Below are 22,961 nucleotides of genomic sequence, written 5' to 3'. Positions count from 1 at the left end.
AGACGTGTGAATGAGGCTGAGAAGTCCTCCTTTGTAACCCCCTTCCCAATCTTCTCCATCACAACCTGGCTGCTGATGGAGTGCAGTGTTATTCAATGAAGACCGCTGATGGTCAGGTCACATGCTCCACCATCAGTGGCCATGTTGGGATTGGAGCGTCAGGTAAAGAAAAGAGTGTACTAAAAAAAGGGGGCAGAACATAACATAGGAGGAAGTCTAGGCTGATCTCTTAATAACAATATATTACGAAGTGTCTTTTAATGCCGATTACGGCACATTTTGAGGAAGGTCAATCCCTTTAACCACTTAACAGCTTTGCTTGTACTCTGCTCTGGCTTTGAAAAAAGGACTTCAAATGACTGCTTTTACAGCTAAATTTTGGCCTCCCATACATCTCGGTGGAAGGCAGCGCTGAGAATCGCAGAGCGGCGGATTATAGCCATGGCTGTGTCAAGAAGAGACATGTCTGCGCCAAAATGCCACTGTAAAAGCCGTTGCGTGAACGCCCCTGGTAGCAGCTAGAGATATGGATCTGATCTTGATGTTAAAGCCTGGATTGCCATGAAGGAAAGCAGCAGAAACCTGTTTTACCTTTCACTTTCAGCTGCTTTCACTCCCAACCTCCCAGTTTCTAACAGCTATATCTCCTGAGATAATGCTGTGATTCTGGTTTTAAAGCTAACATGAAAGCTGGCAGTCAGCAAGCAGGCCTATATCTCTAGCTGCTACCCAGCCCAAGCTATGAAAAGTTTATGCAGTCCTCCCCCTTTAGCCTGGAGGAGGAGAGGGGGCTCACAGCCTGCAGGAGGAAATAAAAAAAAAACATACATTTATTATCATCATAATTGTAGTGACCAACAGAATAAAGTTATATTATTTATACCACAGTGATGGCCATAAAATAAATCCCAGAAAATGATGATTTAACATTGCAATTTATGGGAGATTCGCTTTGTTCCTTTAGAGCTCTGCCACAGGCAGGGCTCCATACGAACATCGCTGTGGCAGGCCTAAGATCCTTCTAGGGCTGCAGCTAACGATTATTTGAATAATCGATTAGTTGTCGATAATTTCATTGATTAATCGGGAAAAACACCAAAATGACAAAAAAAAAGGAGGTTTATATGATTTTACTTGAAAAATTATGTTCAAAGGCCATATTTAAACAAATTGTGGATGGCACTTTTATGTAGGATCTGTGGATGGCACTGTTATGGGAGGGGGATCTGTGGATGGCACTGTTATGGGGAGGGAGATCTGTGGATGGCACTGTTATGGGAGGGGGATCTGTGAATGGCACTGTTATGGGGAGGGGGATCTGTGGATGGCACTGTTATGGGGAGGGGGGTCTGTGGATGGCACTGTTATGGGGAGGGGGATCTGTGAATGGCACTGTTATGGGGAGGGGGATCTGTGGATGGCACTGTTATGGGGAGGGGGGTCTGTGGATGGCACTGTTATGGGGAGGGGGATCTGTGAATGGCACTGTTATGGGGAGGGGGATCTGTGGATGGCACTGTTATGGGAGGGGGGTCTGTGGATGGCACTGTTATGGGGAGGGGGATCTGTGGATGGCACTGTTAGGGGAGGGGGATCTGTGGATGGCACTGTTATGGGGAGGGGGATCTGTGGATAGCACTGTTATGGGGAGGGGGACCTGTGGATGACCATGCTATGGGGGGGGGATCTATGGATGACACTATATAGCATCTTATGCTATATGTGTCATCCACAGATGCCCCTCCCCAAAAAAGTGTCATCAACAGATCTCCCCCATAGCAGTGTCATCCACAGATCCCCCTCCCCATAACAGTGTCATCCACAGATCCCCCTCCCCATAACAGTGTCATGCACAGATCCCCCCTCCCCATAAGTGTCATCCACAGATCCCCCTCCCCATAACAGTGCCATCCACAGATCCCCTCCATAACAGTGCCTCCCACAGATCCCCTCCATAACAGTGCCATCCACAGATCCCCCTCCCCATAACTGTGCCATCCACAGATCCCCCTCCCCATAACTGTGCCATCCACAGATCCCCCTCCCTATAACTGTGCCATCCACAGATCCCCCTCCCCATAACTGTGCCATCCACAGATCCCCCTCCCCATAACTGTGCCATCCACAGATCCCCCTCCCCATAACTGTGCCATCCACAGATCCCCCTCCCCATAACTATGCCATTCACAGATCCCCCTCCCCATAACTGTGCCATCCACAGATCCCCCTCCCCATAACTGTGCCATCCACAGATCCCCCTCCCTATAACTGTGCCATACACAGATCTCCTCCATAACAGTGCCATCCACAGATCCCCCTCCCCATAGCAGTGCCATCCACAGATCCCCATCCCCATAACAGCTCTGGCCCCACCGCTCACAGCAGTATTTCTTAACCGGCAGTAAGTTTTACTTTAAATCACAACATCTTTATTACCTTACAATGAAGCTCCAGTAACAGTCAGAGCGGGCGGCGGCGTAACGTCACTTGCGCACATGAGGCGCCTGCTCCGCCCACTTTATGAATGAAGCAGGCACGTCACGTGAGTAAGTGACGTTACGCCGCCACCCGCTTTGTCTGTTACTGGAGCTTCATTGTAAGGTAATAAAGATGCGGGGATTTAAAGTTCAAGGACCCGCAGGTATAGCGCCCGAACGCCCGCTCCCGCCCGCATAGCAACGAATCGGCCGATTATCGATAACGTCAATTAATCGTTGCAGCCCTAGATCCTTCAGAAGGCCCGAGGCTGCCATAGCAACCTAATGGCTCCCTCGATGTCGGTACTGTGGTCACAATTGACCACGGCATCTGAGGGGTTAAATGCAGGTGATCGGTATCATCGCTGATCAGAGACAATGCCTCCGGGTCTATCCTAAAACATCTGACATCCACCATACATGTACGGCGGATGTTGGAAAGTGGTTAAAGGGGTATTTTTCTAGGTTATCAATATCAGATCAGCGGAGTTCCAACTTCTGAAAATCTACATATAACTAGCAATACTCCATACACTCGATAACAACTGGGAAATGTCCTGCTACCTCAGCCCTATTTAAGCGCATTTCCAGCTGTTACAGTTTACGGTCCTGCAAACAGCTGATGGTCTGGAGTACTGGGAGTCAGACCCCTAACCCTTATCTGATATTGATGACCTAAGGATAGATCATCGATATTCATGTCCTGGAATACTTCTAATACTCGTTGAAATTCTTTCACTTACTAGCAGATCAATTCTGCCTAAGACACCAAGTGCCTTACATTTAGAATTTAGATAATGGCATTATAAAGAGTAGCAATAAGGTAAAAAATAATCTCATGAGCCAGCTCGGTGTGCTGCCTCGGGACTCACATTATCACTTTTTACTCTCCTTCGTTACAAAAATTGGAGATTTCTAGAAGTGCTGCAGGATGGAAATAGGCAGGATAATTAGAAAGAGGTCATATTTTAATTAGATGGTTTCTTTTCTTCCTGTGGACTCCACGAATCAATGAGCAGCTTACTTTGGGTTCCACACCACTCACGAGCATTTATCATGCTGGATGGAAATTCTCAGCATGAATCCGTCCCAAGGAACAAAGTTTTTCCTGTGCCACTTAATCCCTTTTTCTAGGATTGGTTATGTATGACTAGTTTAATACTTAACTCCAGTATAGAGCGGAGAAGATCTCCATGATGACCATGAAATTCTGTGGGCCGCCATTGTACCTTGAAGTGCCTGGTTTTGAGAAATATTTATTATCTTGATTTCTTTTCATCCTTTTAGAGGGATTTTTTGCTATAGATCTTAGGCCTCTAGCATTTGTCCTGGTGTTGCAGAGTTTTGTAGTAAACAACTTGGATATTAAAACTGATTGGTGTCTTATTTTTCAGTTTAGTCATAAGAAAAGTATTCTCCCTACATCAATGGCCTCCAAACTGCTTGCAGGGAGCTGTAGTTCCACAGGTTGCCATGCATAGTCCATTGTGTTTTGTGGCAAGGGGCAGGGGTGCACCTAGCCTTTCTGCTGCCTGAGTTAAAAATTTAAACTGCACCCCCCATGCCAAATTCTCAACCTAACCTCTTCCCTTCATCCCTACTGTAAAATACATACTTGGAAAACATTACATACAGCTCTACAAAACATACAGGGTAATACAGCGCCACATACCTCTTCCATCCAGTGATGTCTCTTCTGATGTAGATGTTCTCTTTCCTCATCTTCTCAATTCACACCAGACCGCCATCATGATTTCTTTCAGCGATCTCTTGACAAACAGACAACTCAGTTTCCTGCTTTTCCATCATCCTCCCACCTTCTGAACATCCCATCCTGCTACCCCCAATACTGTGCCCACTGTGCTCCCCAATACTATACTGCAGAAACATCCCCCTGAAAATACTAGAACCACACAGATAGTGCCCCCTTAAATAATTATTGGCGCACAGTGCCCTTAAATATAACTGCACCCAGGAAACAGTGTCATAAACATGATGTCGCACAAATATAATTGTGCTAAGCTAATACTCTGCCAGGTTGCCGCCCGCAGTAATATTGCTCCCCAAAGTTCCACCAATAGAAAACAGTAATAATGCCCCCACTTTTCCCATACTAGTAATCATGTTCCCCATAGTCCCCCAGTAGTAATAATTCTCCTTATATTGTGTGCCAGTACAAAAATACCCCCTTATGATTTGCCACAATACAAAAAGACCCCCTTATTATGTGCGCCAGTACAAAATACCCCCTTATAATGTGCACTAGCACAAAAAATACCCCTTACCTTTCAGATCAGACCCCCATATCAAACCTCAAATCTGACCCCAATATCAAACCCCAATCAGATCTCCATTTTAGACTCCTCCCATATGAGAACTCGGATCAGACCCCGTTAGGCCTCCATGTCAGACCCCAAGCAGACCTCAGATTAAACCCCAAATAAATAAGTTAACTTATGGTACCTTTCCTGCTCCGCAGCTTCTCTGCAGTTATGCAACTTTTCCAATTTCCAATATTTATGTAATTCTCAAAACTTTTGGCCACGACTGTATACTCGGCTGGTATGTGCATGTGCTGAATATGTTTTCACCAGACAACTATTGTATATATGTATGGGCAGCCTTACTGGGAATGTGGTGTAAAAACAGATTTAAGTTTCTTAATTCAAAGATCATCCTAACCCTAACTGGTGCTATTTTTTATTTTGTAGGAGTCAAGCAGCCCTGTGGTAAACGAGTCTGTAGTGGTGGAGAGTGGACCAGTCGCATATAACCATGAGGAAGAAGTAGAGGAAGAAGAGGAGGAGGAAGATGAGCATTGTGTCAGCGCACTGCAGATGCTGGGAGGCAATGGTAAGCATAGCTACATGGTTCTCTAAAGTCGGAAGCAAATTTCCATTTCGTGAGCCATTAACCTCTTGTTTGATATACATTGTTCAGAATAAGCTGCCATTTGTGTGTACATAGCACGTCATCTGGTGATTATATAACTTGTATCTGGAATATTATAGCAGTTTTCTCTTTTGCATGCTGCATCTCTAATTCTCATTTGTCTCTGAGCTGGCGCAGGGAGACTAGAAAACATATGGAGGCAGCAGGTTATGATTCCTCTTTTACTTAGAAGCAGCATATAGAACATTTATAGAGAAGTACTGAGCAGTATAGATGTGAATAAGGCCTCTTTCACACGACCGTTGTGTGCACCCGTGGCCGTTGTGCCGTTTTCCGTTTTTTTTCGCGGACCCCATGACTTTCAATGGGTCCGTGGAAAAAACGGAAAATGCACCGTTTTGCAGCCGCATCCGAGATCCGTGTTTCCTGGCCGTGAAAAAAATATGACCTGTCCTATTTTTTTCACGGCCAACGGTTCACGGACCCATTCAAGTCAATGGGTCCGTGAAAGAACACGGATGCACACAAGATTGGCATCCGTGTCCGTGATCCGTGGCCGTAGGTTACTTTTTATACAGACGGATCCGAAGATCCGTCTGCATAAAAGCTTTTTCATAGCTGAGTTTTCACTTCGTGAAAACTCAGAACCGACAGTATATTCTAACACAGAAGCGTTCCCATGGTGATGGGGACGCTTCTAGTTAGAATACACTACAAACTGTGTACAAGACTGCCCCCTGCTGACTGGCAGCACCCGATCTCTTACAGGGGGCCGTGATCAGCACAATTAACCCCTTCAGGTGCGGCACCTGAAGGGGTTAATTGTACTATCATATCCCCCTGTAAGAGATCAGGGCTGCCAGGCAGCAGGGGGCAGACCCTCCCCCCCTCCCCAGTTTGAATATCATTGGTGGCCAGTGCGGCCCCCCCCCCCCCCCTCTATTGTAATAATAGGTTGGTGGCCAGTGCGCCCCCCCCTCCCTCTATTATAATTATTCGTTGGTGGCACAGTGTGCGCCCCCTCCCTCCCTTTATTGTAATTATTCGTTGGTGGCACAGTGTGCGCCCCCCCCCCCTCCCTCTATTGTAATAATTCGTTGGTGGCACAGTGTGCGCCCCCCATCGGCCCCCCCTCCCTCTATAGCATTAACAACATTGGTGGCCAGTGTGCGGCCTCCCATCTCCCCCCCCCCCCCCCCCATCATTGGTGGCAGCGGAGTTCCGATCGGAGTCCCAGTTTAATCGCTGGGGCTCCGATCGGTAACCATGGTAACCAGGACGCTACTACAGTCCTGGTTGCCATGGTTACTTAGCAATAGTACAATAGTAGAAGATTCATACTTACCTGCTGCTGGCTGCTGCTGCGATGTTCGTGTCCGGCCGGGAGCTCCACCTACTGGTAAGTGACAGGGTCTGTGCGGCGCATTGCTAAATGAACTGTCACTTACCAGTAGGAGGAGCTCCCGGCCGGACACGAAAATCGCAGCTCCCAGGTAAGTATGAATCTTTTACTATTGTACTATTGCTAGTAACCCGCTGCCACCAATGATTGGGGGGGGGAGATGGGAGGCCACACACTGGCCACCAATGTTGTTAATGCTATAGAGGGAGGGGGGGGCCGATGGGGGGCGCACACTGTGCCACCAACGATTTATTACAATAGAGGGAGGAAGGGGGAGGGGGGGCGCACACTGTGCCACCAACGATTTATTACAATAGAGGGAGGAAGGGGGGGGCGCACACTGTGCCACCAACGAATTATTACAATAGAGGGAGGAAGGGGAGGGGCCGCACTGGCCACCAATGATATTCAAACTGGGGAGGGGGGGGGGGTCTGCCCCCTGCTGCCTGGCAGCCCTGATCTCTTACAGGGGGATATGATAGTACAATTAACCCCTTCAGGTGCGGCACCTGAGGGGTTAATTGTGCTGATCACAGCCCCCTGTAAAAGTCGGGTGCTGCCAGGCAGCAGGGGGCAGTCATGTACACAGTTTGTAGTATATTCTAACTAGAAGCGTCCCCATCACCATGGGAACGCCTCTGTGTTAGAATATACTGTCGGAAATGAGGTTTCACGATCTAACTCATATCCGACAGTATATTCTAACATAGAGGCGTTCCCATGGTGATGGGGACGCTTCAAGTTAAAATATACCATCAGATTGGAGAAAACTCCGATAAAAGGGACTCCAGACTTTACATTGAAAGTCAATGGGGACGGATCCGTTTGAAATGGCACCATATTGTGTCAACGTCAAACGGATCCGTCCCCATTGACTTGCATTGTAATTCAGGACGGATCCGTTTGGCTCCGCACGGCCAGGCGGACACCAAAACGACTTTTTTTTCATGTCCGAGGATCCTCCAAAAATCAAGGAAGACCCACGGACGAAAAAACGGTCACGGATCACGGAAAAACGGGACCCCGTTTTGCGGACCGTGAAAATATACTGTCGTGTGCAATAAGCCTAAAGCACTACAGGCGAGATAACTTTACTTTTAGCTGCTCAGTTATTCCTGTGTTGTTTCTGTTTCTCTCTGCAGTCCCTCCCCATTCCCTTCCTCAGACATCTATAGGATGATATTGATAAACTATAGAGAAGCTCAACCAGCAACTACTGGAGCCCGGCCTGCTAGTTACCAGCTGGCCAAAATAATATAAATAGAAAATATATAATAAACTGCTGGCTCACAGTATTTTTGCATACATATACTTATATATTATTATATAAACCACTATCACATTTATAAAAAGTTAAAATCCTATTATTTCATATATAATATTTTCATTAATCCCTTCCAGCATTAATGTACATAAAAAAAGCGGAGCTCACGCATATAATTAAACAAAATATGAGTTTGGAGTACTCCAATAATAATGGATTACAACATGTTGTGTTTGTTCTCAACGCCCTGCTGTGTCTACTCCTGGTGTTGTGAGATTAACTTTTATAATTACGGACCCTGCTACATCTATCGATACAAACGTGACCTGTATTCGTTGGGTTTGTCCTTAACACTCTGTGGTGTCCACTCCTGGCTTTGTGAGATTTACTCCTAATACCAGTGCGGACTCTGCTACATCCATTCGCTGTGCTTGCTTGTAACATCGTGCCGTATTCATATCCGGCAAAGCGAGGTTTGGCATTGAGGCCACTAGAGAAGAGGATCGAGCACCCTCAAGCGAGGAGGATTGGGCGCCATTATAACTATCTGAACCAGGAGGGTTCTAACAAGCGGTAATGTAACAAAGTAGCCACATTTAATTATCGGAGGCAATATAGTTTATTAAAGGACTCAATATACCCCATTGGAGAGACTAATAAGATATAATAATATCTGTATTACAGTGTGATATATACCACTGTGTGAATGTTGTAATCCATTATTATTGGAGTACTCCAAACTCATATTTAAATATATGCGTGATCTCCGCATTTTTTATGTACATTAATGCTGGAAGGGATTAATGAAAATATTATATATGAAATAATAGGATTTTAACTTTTTATAAATGTGAGTGGTTTATATAATAATATATAAGTATATGTAATGTATGCAAAAATACTGTGAGACAGCCGTTTATTATATGTTATCTATAGGATGATGTAATCTGATCCCTCAGTGAGCAGGCAGTCAATTGGCATCGTAAGATGGATTTATCACAAACTTCAGAGAGAAAGTTCGTTTATAAAAGGGAGAACAGATGATAGGTAGAGAACAAGACATTTTTCTCTGATACCGTATATTTCAAAGTGTCTTCTGTTTGTCTCTACTATTGAGTTGTGTGAAAGTACAGTGACCATTCTTGCCTGACACCTAAAGGCTGTATTACACAGCCAATGTGTGGCAGACAATTGTCGGGAGGGAAGCGTTCCCTCCCGGCAATCGCCTGCTCGCTAGTGGAGGAGACCGCCGCTATTACATGCAGTGATATCCTGCACAGCATGGAGGAGTGTCTGCTATGCCATCGCTCATCCATATGCTGTATAGTTTGTCGGCGGCAGATCATTATTAGACATCACGATCTGCTGCCTGCAAACAATAATTTATTAACATGTCAAAAGATTTGGATTGCCTGATGATTCATCAGGTAATCGGTGGCAGTATTACACTGCAAGATGATCGCCAACAAGCATTCATGCACTCGTTAGCGATAATCTGTGGCTTTAGCCTCTGCCCATCAAGTAGGTCACACCTTAGCAGTATTTGTCCGGTCAAAACCCGGCATTTATGCTAGGTGGCGGCTGGATCCCATTATAGTCAACAGGGTTCCGGCAGTGATTTGTTGAATACGGTAAGGGAAATACTGTTTACCATGACTGCCACAAAACAAAAAATAAAAAAACTTGCTAAAATAATGAATTCACAAAACCTAGTATTACAAATATCCCCTCATTTTATATCTGCACATTTTCTAAACAATTAGTTTCTTCAATTTTACTGCCCCAAAGAAAGCATCAGTATAATAAAAGAGGATTTACACATCTTAACCCAGCATTTCCAGTGAGTTAGTATATCAGCCGCCATAATTTTGTCTCCCATGTTGTGTTTATGGCATAGCAGGAATTAATCTGAACATAAATCTCATGATTAACAAGACAACACCTTGAACGCTTCCTTTCCTGCCATCATTACAGAGCTGCACATTAAGTGTAACATTTCCCTCTTTTTTCAGATTACGGCTGTGAGCTGGATGACGACTATGGTTATTGATTACCGTAGAATGGATAACAGCGGAGCTCATTCTCCAGTGATCTTGTAATATATGGACTTGTATCTATTATGCTGGTCTGTGATCAGCACAAATGCAAATAAAATTAAAGTTTTGTAATAGACCTTACAAAATTCCGTTTATTTTGGTCAGTTCTCTTTGGCCTTGGACCCATTAGTGTTTATTGGGTTACTAGTACTTGAAATTTTGTTGTTGTAGCTTTCATTTTTTTTTTATTGCTGTTATTATTATTATTATGTCGTAATTATGTTTTGATAAATCTGTACTTAGTATTAAATCAGTCTAAGCATGGACCTAAACAATGTGTGTTGTGCTCTATAAAGTCTTACAGGTGTTGCACTTAGTCCCCATTCATACGACCATAATTTTGGTCTGCATCCAATCCGCTTTTTTCAATTTTAGACACAAAAAAAATTTTGTGTAGGACTTTTTTGCGTCTAAGTCTACTTTCACACTTGCGGCAGTGTGATCCGGCGGGCAGTTCTGTCGTCGGAACTGCCTGCCGGATCCGCCGATTTGGATGTGACTGAAAGCATTTGTGAGACGGATCTGGCATTCCGGTATTTTGAATGCCGGATTCGGCACTAATACATTCCTATAGGGAAAAATGCCGGATCCGGCATTCAGGCAAGTCTTCATTTTTTTTTTCGCCGGAGATAAAATGCTACGGTTTTATCTTTTGCCTGATCAGTTAAAACTACTGAACTGAAGACATCCTGTTGCATCCTGAACGGATTACTCTCCATTCAGAATGCATGGGGATAAAACTGATGAGTTATTTTCCGGTATAGAGCCCCTGTGACGGAACTCAATGCCGGAAAAGAAAAACGCTGATGTGAAAGTACCCTAAAATAACCGATCTCAGACGGAAATCTCTAAAAATGTGCATAATTGAGCATAACAGATGCTTAAAATGCAGGATCCATTTTTTTTGTTCAGAAGAACAGAAAAATAAATGTTGATGTAAACCCGACCTTAGATAGCTAAAATAATTATTTGAGCCTTTATTGTTCCTTTGATGCTTTTATACCACTCTACAGACTTAAAGGTGCTTTCAAGTAGGTCATCAGGGTGTCCGTAACCCCTGGAAACGAGCAGTGTATAATGTGATAGAAAAATAAATCCAGCCAGATAAGGAGGCAATATGGACAATCACAATACATTAGTAAGTGCCTTGTATTAACTTTCTCTACATGATAAATGCCATCTGCTGAAGTGAGACAACCCCTTTAAGCTTCTACGCCATCATACTGCACATACACATTTTGACACATTTTGACACAAGTTCCCCCACCCCCCTTTCTGACACCTTCGCCACTTTTGTAGAAATAATAACAATATGTGCGACAGGAAACTGAAGAAGATCTAAGTGCACCTCTTGATAATTGTGGTGCATCTCACACCAGCGCAGGATATATTAAGAGCAGCATACACAACACTGGTCCTAATAAATCTCCCCCATTGTTTTTGTATCTGGTAAAGTAGTTCCGGTTAATGTCTTTGTATACAGAGTTGTATGTGTCCTGTATGGAAATCTGCATTCACGCTGGTTATCGTGGATATATCATAAGTTGTCACAGTGTCACTTTAAAAGGAATTTTCCAGATATTGATGACTTATCCTCAGGATATCCCATCAATGAGGGTCTGACACCCTGCACCCCCACCAATCAGCAGTTCCCTCCAGAGCTGGAACTTGCACTGTGAATGGAGCAGGAAGCCCAGATCTGTTCAATGTGCAATGGCCGTGCTGAGTTACTGCAGCTCAGCTCCCGCTGAAATGCTGAGCTGCAGTAACCCCACATGACCACTACACTTTGATCGGAGCTGTGCTTCCTGTTCCATTCAAAGTGCTTGTTCCAGTGCTGGAGGTTACAGTTGAGGTGTTGGACCCTCACTGACCGGATATTAATTACCTAGCCTGAGGTTAGGCCATCAATAACAGGAGCCTGGAAAACCCCTTTAATAAACTGCAGGTACAGTAGGATGAAGATTTACTATACAGGACTTTTCATACGTCATGTCACTGAAACACAGAAACAGAGTTGCAAAATAATGCAGAATGTAAGTTATTCCTCAAATTAGAGCAGGAAAACCTGGTGCTGTTTGTGCCCCAGGTGTAATTCAACACACTGGAATGTGCATTTCTGTACTGCTACGTAAATGCATGTAGTATAGACTGAAATAATTCTTCCCACCACTCATAAGGAACAGTGATTCAGGTTTATTGGCTCTATCTTCTTTATAAATCACATGAAACAGACTGCAAAATATTCCTGAAATGAAGTATACATTTCTTGCTTTTCTTAGAAAGAAAGAAAACCTTTAGAGCAAAATAGGAAATGCCATTATTCAATAATTCACTTATTTTATGAGCTGGACAGGAGTGATGCTCTTTTGGAAGAAAGAACCACCTATTATAAAAAGGATAGCTAAACTTTTATACAACTTATTAAAAAAAAGATTCTAAATGCCCTACAACTCACTTTTGTCATATACTTTATTAATCAGTGTTACTGCAAAAATAGGCCCCAAACTAAATAGTGTCTGGAAACAGTACAATCATACACCACAGACATGCCTGCATACAGAAATGCCTTTTGTTCAAAATATTTTTTTCTCATTTTCACCCTCTAAAACCTAGGTGCGTCTAGGTACTCAGCGCCTGCTCTGCCTCTGACAGTCCAGGCATACACATAAACCCTGTTTAGCAGATGCCGAAAGTTAAATGCAAAGGTGGCTTTGTCAGGACATACCAGAGGAGGAAGGTCGAGCAATGCGGTCTGTTCTCTTAGGCTACATTCACAATTAGTTTTTTGGACGAGGATTTGAAGCAGCCTGCCTGTATTCTACTAGCTGTGCCAGGAAGAACAGTTGTGGAACATTGCATTTTATTGTTTCTGCCCTGTTCTGGTAAAGTATAAATCGCCACCGAACACACTGAGCCCTTCCAGATACGAGTGTACCTGTAAAAGGCCAAAGTGTCAATGTAGCAAACAATGGGCTCTCCAAGCCAGGTACAGGAGCAGAAACATGTAGAAACTGACACTATGAGGCCAAATTACGTATATCTATATATCTAACTCTGAAATCCTCATCCGCTGCAGATCCAATAAGGAAGGTGTGTATTCTTCTTTCAGTGTCCTGAATAATGACCCAGAAACCTTATAAAATCCCCACATGATAGAGATGAGAGTGAGCTCAGGACAAACCCATCCGATGTTCAGTCCATCTTTGTTCACTTACATCCTGTACCTGGGGGGATTTTAATAGTCTTGTTCAGGAGAAGCAGGTAAGAAAAGCATTAATACAGTATGCCACACCGGACACGGTGTTAACCCTTAACTGTGCAGACAGCTGAGACAATAACAAGACTATGGAAAGTGAGCAGAGGACCAACAGTTTGTGTCTTATTAGTCAGAGATAGCATACCTGCAGATACATCATATGTCCCGTACCTGAAGGCTAAATGTACTTTTTTTGTAAGATTTTATCATGTGCAGTAATATTCCTTTAGTCCTGATATCAGTTTCCATGTTCTGCATTGACACTGATTATAGCGTGGTCGCTGAGGTAAGGGTTGTGTTATATGTATATACTGTATATGTTTGTGATTATTGTTGTATTCTCATGATTTCTCCAGTGGATGCAATTTAAAAGAAAGATCCACATTTAAATAAATGTCCTTATAATTTTGAGTAACTTACGAATGCCTTTGCTTTATTGGTATTGAGGGCCATGAATTTTAGATTATTTTTGGACTATCAGCTGCCAGACTGCATGACACCTCTGTGTTCCCTGCCCATGCACTGTTGTGGTTTATTATGTGAGCATTGCCACTGTAGTCTGATTTATAGGGGTTCTTTATAGCAGGGGTGCGCAACCTCTTCTGGCCTGAGGACCATACTGTCAGCCTGCACTGCAGTTAAATCCAGAGGAATTGCAATCTGAGACATTTATGGTATATCCACAGTATATACCACCAATGTCTCCACTTCTGGCAATCCCACCAATAGAAAGAATACCCCCCCGCTTTCCCATTGGGCACCCCAATCAAGAAGGCCATACATGGTGTAGTTTTTGGGACATACTGTCAAGGTCCCTCAGGTGACTGGTGTCAGGAGATCAGAAAGACTGGCTGAGCGTGTTGGAATCTAACAGCCTCCTTGATTTAACTTTATTCAGTGTTTATAGGGTTAATGACCACTTCCCTTTTCTCAGCTGTTTCTCAGTGGTCATCACCTTTTATAGTCTGACCCCACCCTTCTGACTATACGGTAGATAGCTTCATTTATGTTTGGCTGAGCCGGTGTGAGGTCATCTCTGGTGTTCCTGTTCTTCCATCTCTACAGAAGTTAAAGGGAACCTGTCACCAGTTTTATGGTGTCCTAACTATGGGCAACATAAATAAGTGACTGATTCTCTTAGCAAAATGCTGGGTCACTTTCTTTAACTGACCCAGTCAATCTGCCAACTTCTTGTATTGAAAAGTTCCAGCTCATAATGATGAGTCCTGAATATTCATGAGCTCCTGACTCTTCCCGCCCACCTGCTGCTGATTGACAGTTATTTTCCATATGAATCAGCAGCAGTTGGGCAGGGGAGTGGCTATAGCTCTGAATTAAAAGAACGCTGGACTCACTGACATCACGCTGGACTCGAATCAGCTCATTAGCATGCAGCATGTGGCATCTTTGTGTGTACATTATGAGGTAACCATCTGTCACACCAGTAAGTGAATACATCTAAGGCACTTTTTAGTAGTTAATGATTGTATATAATTAGTTAGATTATAATCAAATATCCACATGACAGGTTCCCTTTAAGTGTCGCGTTTATATTTGTTATATTCCTTGTTGTTGTCTCTGGTCCTAAACTTATTCCAGGGCCTTATAGGGCTTAGGTATACTGAATATTAATAGTCCTACCTTCAAGGTCTATTCATATTGATAGGTAGTCAGGGCCTGGATTAGGGTTGTCTAGGAGGTGACCTGTCTTTTCCTTAGTTTCCAGGCCCAGTTACAGTTCCTGTGTCTCTCCCCCCCCCCCCCCCCCCCCCCCCCACTGATTGTGACAGATACAGAAACAGGGGAGCGGCCACCTTATCTCCTCCTAATGCTGGACCCATTAGATACTTATGGTAGTGCCTTGCAAAAGTATTCACCCCCATTGTCTTTTTTCATACTTTGGTACATTAACAAAACATTGAACTTAAGGCTGTAATCTGAATTTTATGTGATGGATCAGAACACAATAGTCTAAGTTGGTGAAGTGAAATGAGAAAAATATATAAATAAAACTATTGTTTAGAAATAGAAAACAGAAAATTGGCACGTGCGTATGTATTCACCCTCTTTGTTAGGAAGCCCATAAAAAGCTCTGGTGCAACCAATTACCTTCAGAAGTCACATAATAAGTGAACTAATGTCCACCTGTGTGCAATCTAAGTGTCACATGATCTGTCATTACATATACACACGTTTTTTGAAAGGCCCCAGAGGCTACAACACCTAAGCAAGAGGCATCACTAACCAAACACGGCCATGAAGACCAAGGAACTCTCCAAACAAGTAAGGGACAATGTTGTTGAGAAGTATAAGTCAGGTTTAGGTTATAAAAAAATATCCAAATCTTTGATGATGGTTCTTCTGGGGATCAAATCTATCATAACCAAATGGAAAGAACATGGCACAACAGCAAACCTGCCAAGAGACGGCCGCCCACCAAAACTCACGGCAGAGTTCCACAGCAGAGACTGGAGTATCTGTACATAGGACGACAATAAGCCGTACGCTCCATAGAGTTGGGCTTTATGGCAGAGTGGCCAGAAGAAAGACTTTACTTTCAGCTAAAAACAAAAAGGCATGTTGTGAGTTTGCGGAAAGGCCTGTGGGAGACTCCCAAAATGTATGGAGGAAGGTGTTTTTCAGCAGCCAGGATTGGGAAACTGGTCAGAGTTGAGGGAAGGATGGATGGTGCTAAATACAGGGATATTCTTGAGCAAAACCTGTACCTCTCTGTGCGTGATTTGAGGCTAGGACGGAGGTTCACCTTCCAGCAGGACAATGACCCCAAACACACTGCTAAAGCAACACTTGAGTGGTTTAAGGGGAAACATGTTAATGTGTTGGAATGGCCTAGTCAAAGCCCAGATCTCAAACCAATAGAAAATCTGTGGTCAGACTTAAAGGGAACCTGTGACCAGTTTTATGGTGTCCTAACTAAGGGCAACATAAATAAGTGACTGATTCTCTTAGCACAATGCTGGGTCACTTTCTTTAATTGACCCAGTCAATCTGCCAACATCTTGTATTGAAAAGCTCCAGCTCATAATGAGGAGTCCTAAATATTCATGAGCTCCTGACTCTCCCCACCCACCTGCTGCTGATTGACAGTTATTTTCCATATGAATCAGCAGCAGGTGGGCAGGGGAGTGGCTATAGCTGTTATTAAATAAACGCTGGACTCAATGACATCACGCTGGACTCAAATCAGCTCATTAGCATGTGGCATCTTTGTGTGTATATTATGAGGTAACCATCTGTCACACCAGTAAGTGAATACATCTAAGGCACTTTTTAGTAGTTAATGATTGTATATAATTAGTTAGATTATAATCAAATATCCACATGACAGGTTCCCTTTAAAGATTGCTGTTCACAAGCGCAAACCATCCAACTTGAAGGAGCTGGAGCGGTTTTGCAAGGAGGAATGGGCAAAAATCCCAGTGGCAAGCTCATAGAGACTTATCCAAAGCGACTTGGAGCTGTGATTCCCGCAAAAGGTGGCTCTACAAAGTATTGACTTTAGGGGGGTGATTAGTTCTGCACATTGTGTGTGCAACAGACTAATGGGTCCTCCAGGAGGTGGCCACGCTATTACAGTATATAGCAGAATTTTTCAAGGGTCATGCGACCAAAGCGTGGCTTGAATCACCTACTGACTAATTTTTTATTTTATTTACATAAAACTTGTATCTTTTATTATTTCAATTTAAAAGTTGAACTCTAAATTAATGATTAAAAATCCTCAGAGTGAGCGGTGAGACTGGTGTGTATATGTGTATACCTCTTCTCAGTATACACCACTGGATGGGATAGCTCCTGATATCATTCTCAGGGCTTGCCCTAATCCCTAAATCTTGACAGCAACTTTGTATTTAGTTGCATGTGTGTCTCTACTGAGGAGGCTCACTGCGCTCTATCTGACTCTAAAATGTAAGTGTTCCCGCTTCCCTACATGTTTCGCCGAACCTTCGGCGTCCTCAGGGGATATGCAGGTTTCCCCTGCATATCCCCTGAGGACGCCGAAGGTTCGGCGAAACATGTAGGGAAGCGGGAACACTTACATTTTAGAGTCCGATAGAGCGCAGTGAGCCTCCTCAGTAGAGACACACATGCAACTAAATACAAAGTTGCTGTCAAGATTTAGGGATTAGGGCAAGCCCTGAGAATGATATCAGGAGCTATCCCATCCAGTGGTGTATACTGAGAAGAGGTATACACATATACACACCAGTCTCACCGCTCACTCTGAGGATTTTTAATCAGTAATTTAGAGTTCAACTTTTAAATTGAAATAATAAAGATACAAGTTTTATGTAAATAAAATAAAAATTAGTCAGTAGGTGATTCAAGCCACGCTTTGGTCGCATGACCCTTGAAAAATTCTGCTAGTTCTGCACATTGACTTTTTCTGTTATTCTGTCCTATTTGTTGTTTGCTTCATAAAGTTGTCGGCATGTTCTGTAAATTTAAATGATGCAAATCCTCAAACAATCCATGTTAATTCCAGGTTGTGAGGCACCAAAATATGAAAAAAAATCCCACAAAGGATAGGTCATAAATGTTGGACTGCTGGGGGTCTGGCCACTATAACCTCCAGTCATCCCAAGAACATGGGTCCCCAAGTCCCTTTCCTTAAAGGGGTTTTCTCATATTGATGACCTATCATCAGGATAGGTCATTAATATCACATCTGAGAGGGTCCAACTCCACTACTCCTTTTGCTTTTATGGGCCTGAGGTAGAAAGTGCTCCATCAGTCACATAGAGCTGAATTAAGTTATGGGCCAACATGTGCACTACCGCTCTAATTCAGTTCGGGACCGCTGGTGGTCTTATTAGTTGGACACCGCAACCTAACGTTTATTAGCACTTATCTTGTGGACACGGAATTGCCTAGTTCAGGGCCTGAGGTAGTGGTGCATGTCACGGATTCAAACAGCAGTAGAGAGAGAATACCAGTCACGGTTTGCAGTAGACATAACACAGTAAGGGTATGTTCATAAGTGGATTTGCAGCGTCCCACTTGTATACGTGGGCACTGCAAATCTTGTTATGATGTATGTTGTATCCTGTTGTATTGCACTTTTGTATAAAGATCCCTGTTAACAGGCTGTTAGGTGCACTACACAGATTCCACCACTAGATGGGTATAGCACCAAAGTATATATACCACAGTTCAGGCCTAGCTAGCTAGTTTTTGAGAAGTAGTTGATGAGATGTAGGAGAAAGAGGAGTGAGGAGCAGGGGGAAGGAGGGGACCCGCTCCACGGCCCAGAGTAGCCCAGACCTATCTCGGTTATCAAAGCCAAGGAATAGGCAAAGGTGGGACCTTGCTTCTACGGTATACCCTTCCGGGGTTCCCAGTGAAAGATTATTTTCTATATAAAGACAAAAGCCATTTTACTAGGCTTTCAGGAACCTTTGTATATAGGTGAAGGACGTATAGCTTCCGACAGCCTCACCGTTTATTATTACAAATACAGAAAGGCCATCTGTAGCAACACTGAAGTAGAAGATTAGGATCCTAAAACCACCGTCACTGAGACCAGGATCAGATTCAGGACTAAATACCAGTGAGTACACAACCTCCTACTATAGCCTGAGATATAGCCCCACATACAGCCTGTTACCTGGATTTACAGCATTCATCCTCCATATTCATAGGAGACTGTTTTAGATCTGGATGTAAATTGCTGTCAAGACCCTGTTTACAGTAAAGTTCTTAGTTGCATTCAACCCTGCCTCATTCTTCTATCTCCATACTATAATCACTCTCATCAATTTGCACCACCAAGGTGCTGACGTCACGACATTACCTTAATTCAGGGGCCCAGCCGCACAAGCACCCAGAAAAGCCAATCACCATCAAAGGCACCTTGATCACCACCTGGCCGGTGTCCCCTGTAAGGCCTCTTTCACACTACCGTATGGCTATTTCAGTGTTTTGCGGTCCGTTTTTCACGGATCCGTTGTTCCGTTTTTTTTTTTTTTCATTCCGTTTTTTTTTTTTTTCATTCCGTTTTTCCGTATGGCATATACAATATACAGTAATTACATAGAAAAAATTGGGCTGGGCATAACATTTTCAATAGATGGTTCCGCAAAAAACGGAACGGATACGGAAGACATACGGATGCACTTCCGTATGTGTTCCGTTTTTTTTGCGGACCCATTGACTTAAATGGAGCCACGGAACGTGATTTGCGGGCAATAATAGGACATGTTCTATCTTTGAACGGAAATACGGAAACGGAATGCATACGGAGTACTTTCCTTTTTTTTTGCGGAACCATTCAAATGAATGGTTCTGTATACGGAACGCAAAAAATGGCCCGCAAAACGGAAAAAAAAAACGGTAGTGTGAAAGAGGCCTAATAGTGTGCCCCGGAGAATTTTGGTGCTGTTCTCCCCTTCACTGCACTGCTGACCCAGGGAGGCATCTGCTAACCGTGAGTACATGAACTATTGCACCCATCGGCCCACCGTGAACCTCACGTGTTTCCCCCTGCGGTCCAGCACGCTGCAGATTCTGCACCACAAACCTGCAACAATTTACAGCACAATACAAATTAACAGGGTTTTCAGATGCAACATTTTTGCTGTGCAATTGCCAAGGATTCATCATGGAGGTTTTTTGCTATGTCTAAACAAGTGACAGTTTTGTCTGCATTGCTTAAACTGGAACTTATACAGCCAGTTACCTTGATAACAATGCAAGACACACAGTACTCCCATAACGGTGCCTGATGGTTGGGGTCCACACAGAATGACATCTCGCCATCATGTGGGGTAGTGCACCGCTGCTCTGTAGGATATCGGATCAGTGGTTACACAGGATTCACATGTTGAATAGATTTGTGGTTATTCTGCAGCATATTTTGATTACAGCGACCATGCAGCAGGCACATGGTAAATGTTGCTTGCATCTTATTAGTTTTTTATGTGGGTTTTTTATATTATTAGCCCTTGGCTTTTATTTTCTGAGGAAACTACAGGCCAGTAAACCCTTTTACATGTGTTACCACAGGCTGTTTTAGACAAAAAAGCCTAGAGCTTAGGGATGCATCTGTCACTATAAGGCCTCCTACACACGACGGAGGGGCTGCCGTTCTCTGGTTGTGGACCACGTACAGCAGGTCCGCAAAACACAGGCACCGGCCGTGTGCACTCCGCATTGCGGTGCGGACCCATTGATTTTGGCGAATCTGCAAGATGCGGTGAAATATAGGACAAGTCAGTCCGCAACAAGGCCACAGCACGGTTATGTGCAGGAGGCCTAAGATTGATTCCAGATTTTTTATTGAAACTCTGGATCTAACGTAACATAATTAACACCATCTATTTATAGGGATTTCCTCAAAGTTACGCAATACAATATGGAGATTTGATCTCTTTGCATTGTACTTGGCAGGTCTGGCACTATACCCACGCTAGTCTATTCCTCTTGTCCCGAGATGTCAAATCTGCTTGACACAACGAGATCACAGTGTGCTGGCCGCGGTCCGCAATTCACGTGCACCGACCGTAGGATCGCCTTTTTTATGGTGCGGAGGCACGGACAGAAACCCCACAGGTGCACTCCGTAGTGTTTCCATGGGGTTCCGTGCCTCCATACTGCACCTTCTCGATTGCGGACCCATTCAAGGGAATGGGTCCGTATCCGTTATGCGGTGCAAAAACAACCGGGCCCATATATGGTGGACCCGCTGTTTGCGGGCCGCAATACGGGCATGGCTGAACAACGGCCGTGTGAATTAGCCCTTATAGACCAAGGTGGCCGAGCAATGAATGCATAACTATCTATATAAAAGGGCAAAATATCCAACTTCTGCTACCATCAGTGGTGGCACCAGTGGGCTAAACCATGTTTACCAGCAGAACAAATAATCCTGTATATTGTGTGACAGTCCAGATTGTTGGCGAATCCTACCAAAATTCAAGAATCGACAATATTTATCTATTATATGTGGGCAACTAAGGCCAGACAGACGTTTGTTGTATGATGTCTTTGGTCAGCGGCTACAGTAATGCAACTTTTTCCCTCTAGAAGTAAACTGTGTCCATTTTCATACACTTTTATAGAGTTTATTGCATTATGTAAAATTTGTTAAGGTAACTTTTGGTGACAGGTACATGCATACTTGGGCGCTTTAGGTGGCACACATTGTATGACTATACATTACTGTGGGTAAAATCCCCTTATGACCTTTGCATCAGAAGATCAAAAATTCACAAGCATTATTTATTGTGTAAAAAAAAATTCAATTTTTTTAGGTGGTTACACCACTCATGGCACTTCAAAAGAAAAAGTGGATATGGGGGCTGGCCTCCCATGGTTGAACAAATTAAGAAACTGCTCCGATTTGACAAGGAGACATATGGAGGTTGTTTTCTGTAGAATTTTATACAAATAATTCAACTTGGTAAGTTGTAGCATCAGATGGCCGAAGTATGGAGCCATTGCTTTATGGGGGGAATAGCTCTGAATATACAGTACATGTACAGTGCCACACTGAGTCCCTTACTCCACTCACCAGCTCCAAGCCTGTGAGTGCTAAGTCAATAGGTAGCCCATGTTATATGAAAATAGATAACGTAGTTGATGTGGGAGGTATGAAGTACCTCAATGGTGTTGGTTTCCCAGTGAACTGATGGATGTCGAGATCGTCCTCATTATTACTATGATAATGTTATCATAAATCAGTCCAGTGATTCAGGATGGTCATATGGGCATTAAGTGCAGCGTGGCCTCCCTTTGAAAACTAATAGCACTGCTGCCGGCAGCTTTTTGGTGTGGATGCCACACCATTAAAGGAAAAGCAAGGCATGGCAGGGTACTATAAATGTACAGTAAATGATCTATATATATAAACTAATACCACATCTAATACACAGTATTAAAAATGAGAAGCTTAGCAAATATATTTTGATAAAAAAAATATCTATGCCCATCCAACCACAGTAAGGTGACCTCAGGACGGATGGGAACCTACTCCAATGCCTAAATTTCTATGCCGTACATGGACATCCTAATTCAAGAAGAGCAGAACTCACATATACAGTACAGACCAAAAGTTTGGACACACCTTCTCATTCAAAGAGTTTTCTTTATTTTCATGACTATGAAGGCATCAAAACTATGAATTAACACATGTGGAATTATATACATAACAAACAAGTGTGAAACAACTGAAAATATGTCATATTCTAGGTTCTTCAAAGTAGCCACCTTTTGCTTTGATTACTGCTTTGCACACTCTTGGCATTCTCTTGATGAGCTTCAAGAGGTAGTCCCCTGAAATGGTTTTCACTTCACAGGTGTGCCCTGTCAGGTTTAATAAGTGGTATTTCTTGCCTTATAAATGGGGCTGGGACCATCAGTTGCGTTGAGGAGAAGTCAGGTGTATACACAGCTGATGGTCCTACTGAATAGACTGTTAGAATTTGTATTATGGCAAGAAAAAAGCAGCTAAGTAAAGAAAAACGAGTGGCCATCATTACTTTAAGAAATGAAGGTCAGTCAGTCAGTCAGCCGAAAAATTGGGAAAACTTTGAAAGTAAGGGCTATTTGA

The 22,961-nt window shown here is 43.5% G+C and overlaps 1 protein-coding gene across 1 annotated transcript in view; it reads left to right on the top strand.

The window, feature by feature from the left end:
* The window catches only part of BRF1 (BRF1 RNA polymerase III transcription initiation factor subunit), a 261,025-nt gene extending 250,622 nt beyond the window's left edge, over positions 1–10,403 (top strand). Inside the window, exons 17-18 of the mRNA XM_040412738.1 lie at positions 5,189–5,330; positions 10,048–10,403. Of these exons, the coding sequence (XP_040268672.1) occupies positions 5,189–5,330; positions 10,048–10,085 (180 nt within the window). The 3' untranslated portion in view covers positions 10,086–10,403. The remainder of the gene's footprint in view (positions 1–5,188; positions 5,331–10,047) is intronic.
* Positions 10,404–22,961: the final 12,558 nt, after the last annotated feature.

The sequence above is a fragment of the Bufo bufo genome, chromosome 11 (assembly GCF_905171765.1).
Source record: "Bufo bufo chromosome 11, aBufBuf1.1, whole genome shotgun sequence".
Taxonomy (NCBI): domain Eukaryota; kingdom Metazoa; phylum Chordata; class Amphibia; order Anura; family Bufonidae; genus Bufo; species Bufo bufo.
Note: the sequence above shows the minus strand (reverse complement) of the source record. Positions and strands in the feature narration are given on the sequence as shown.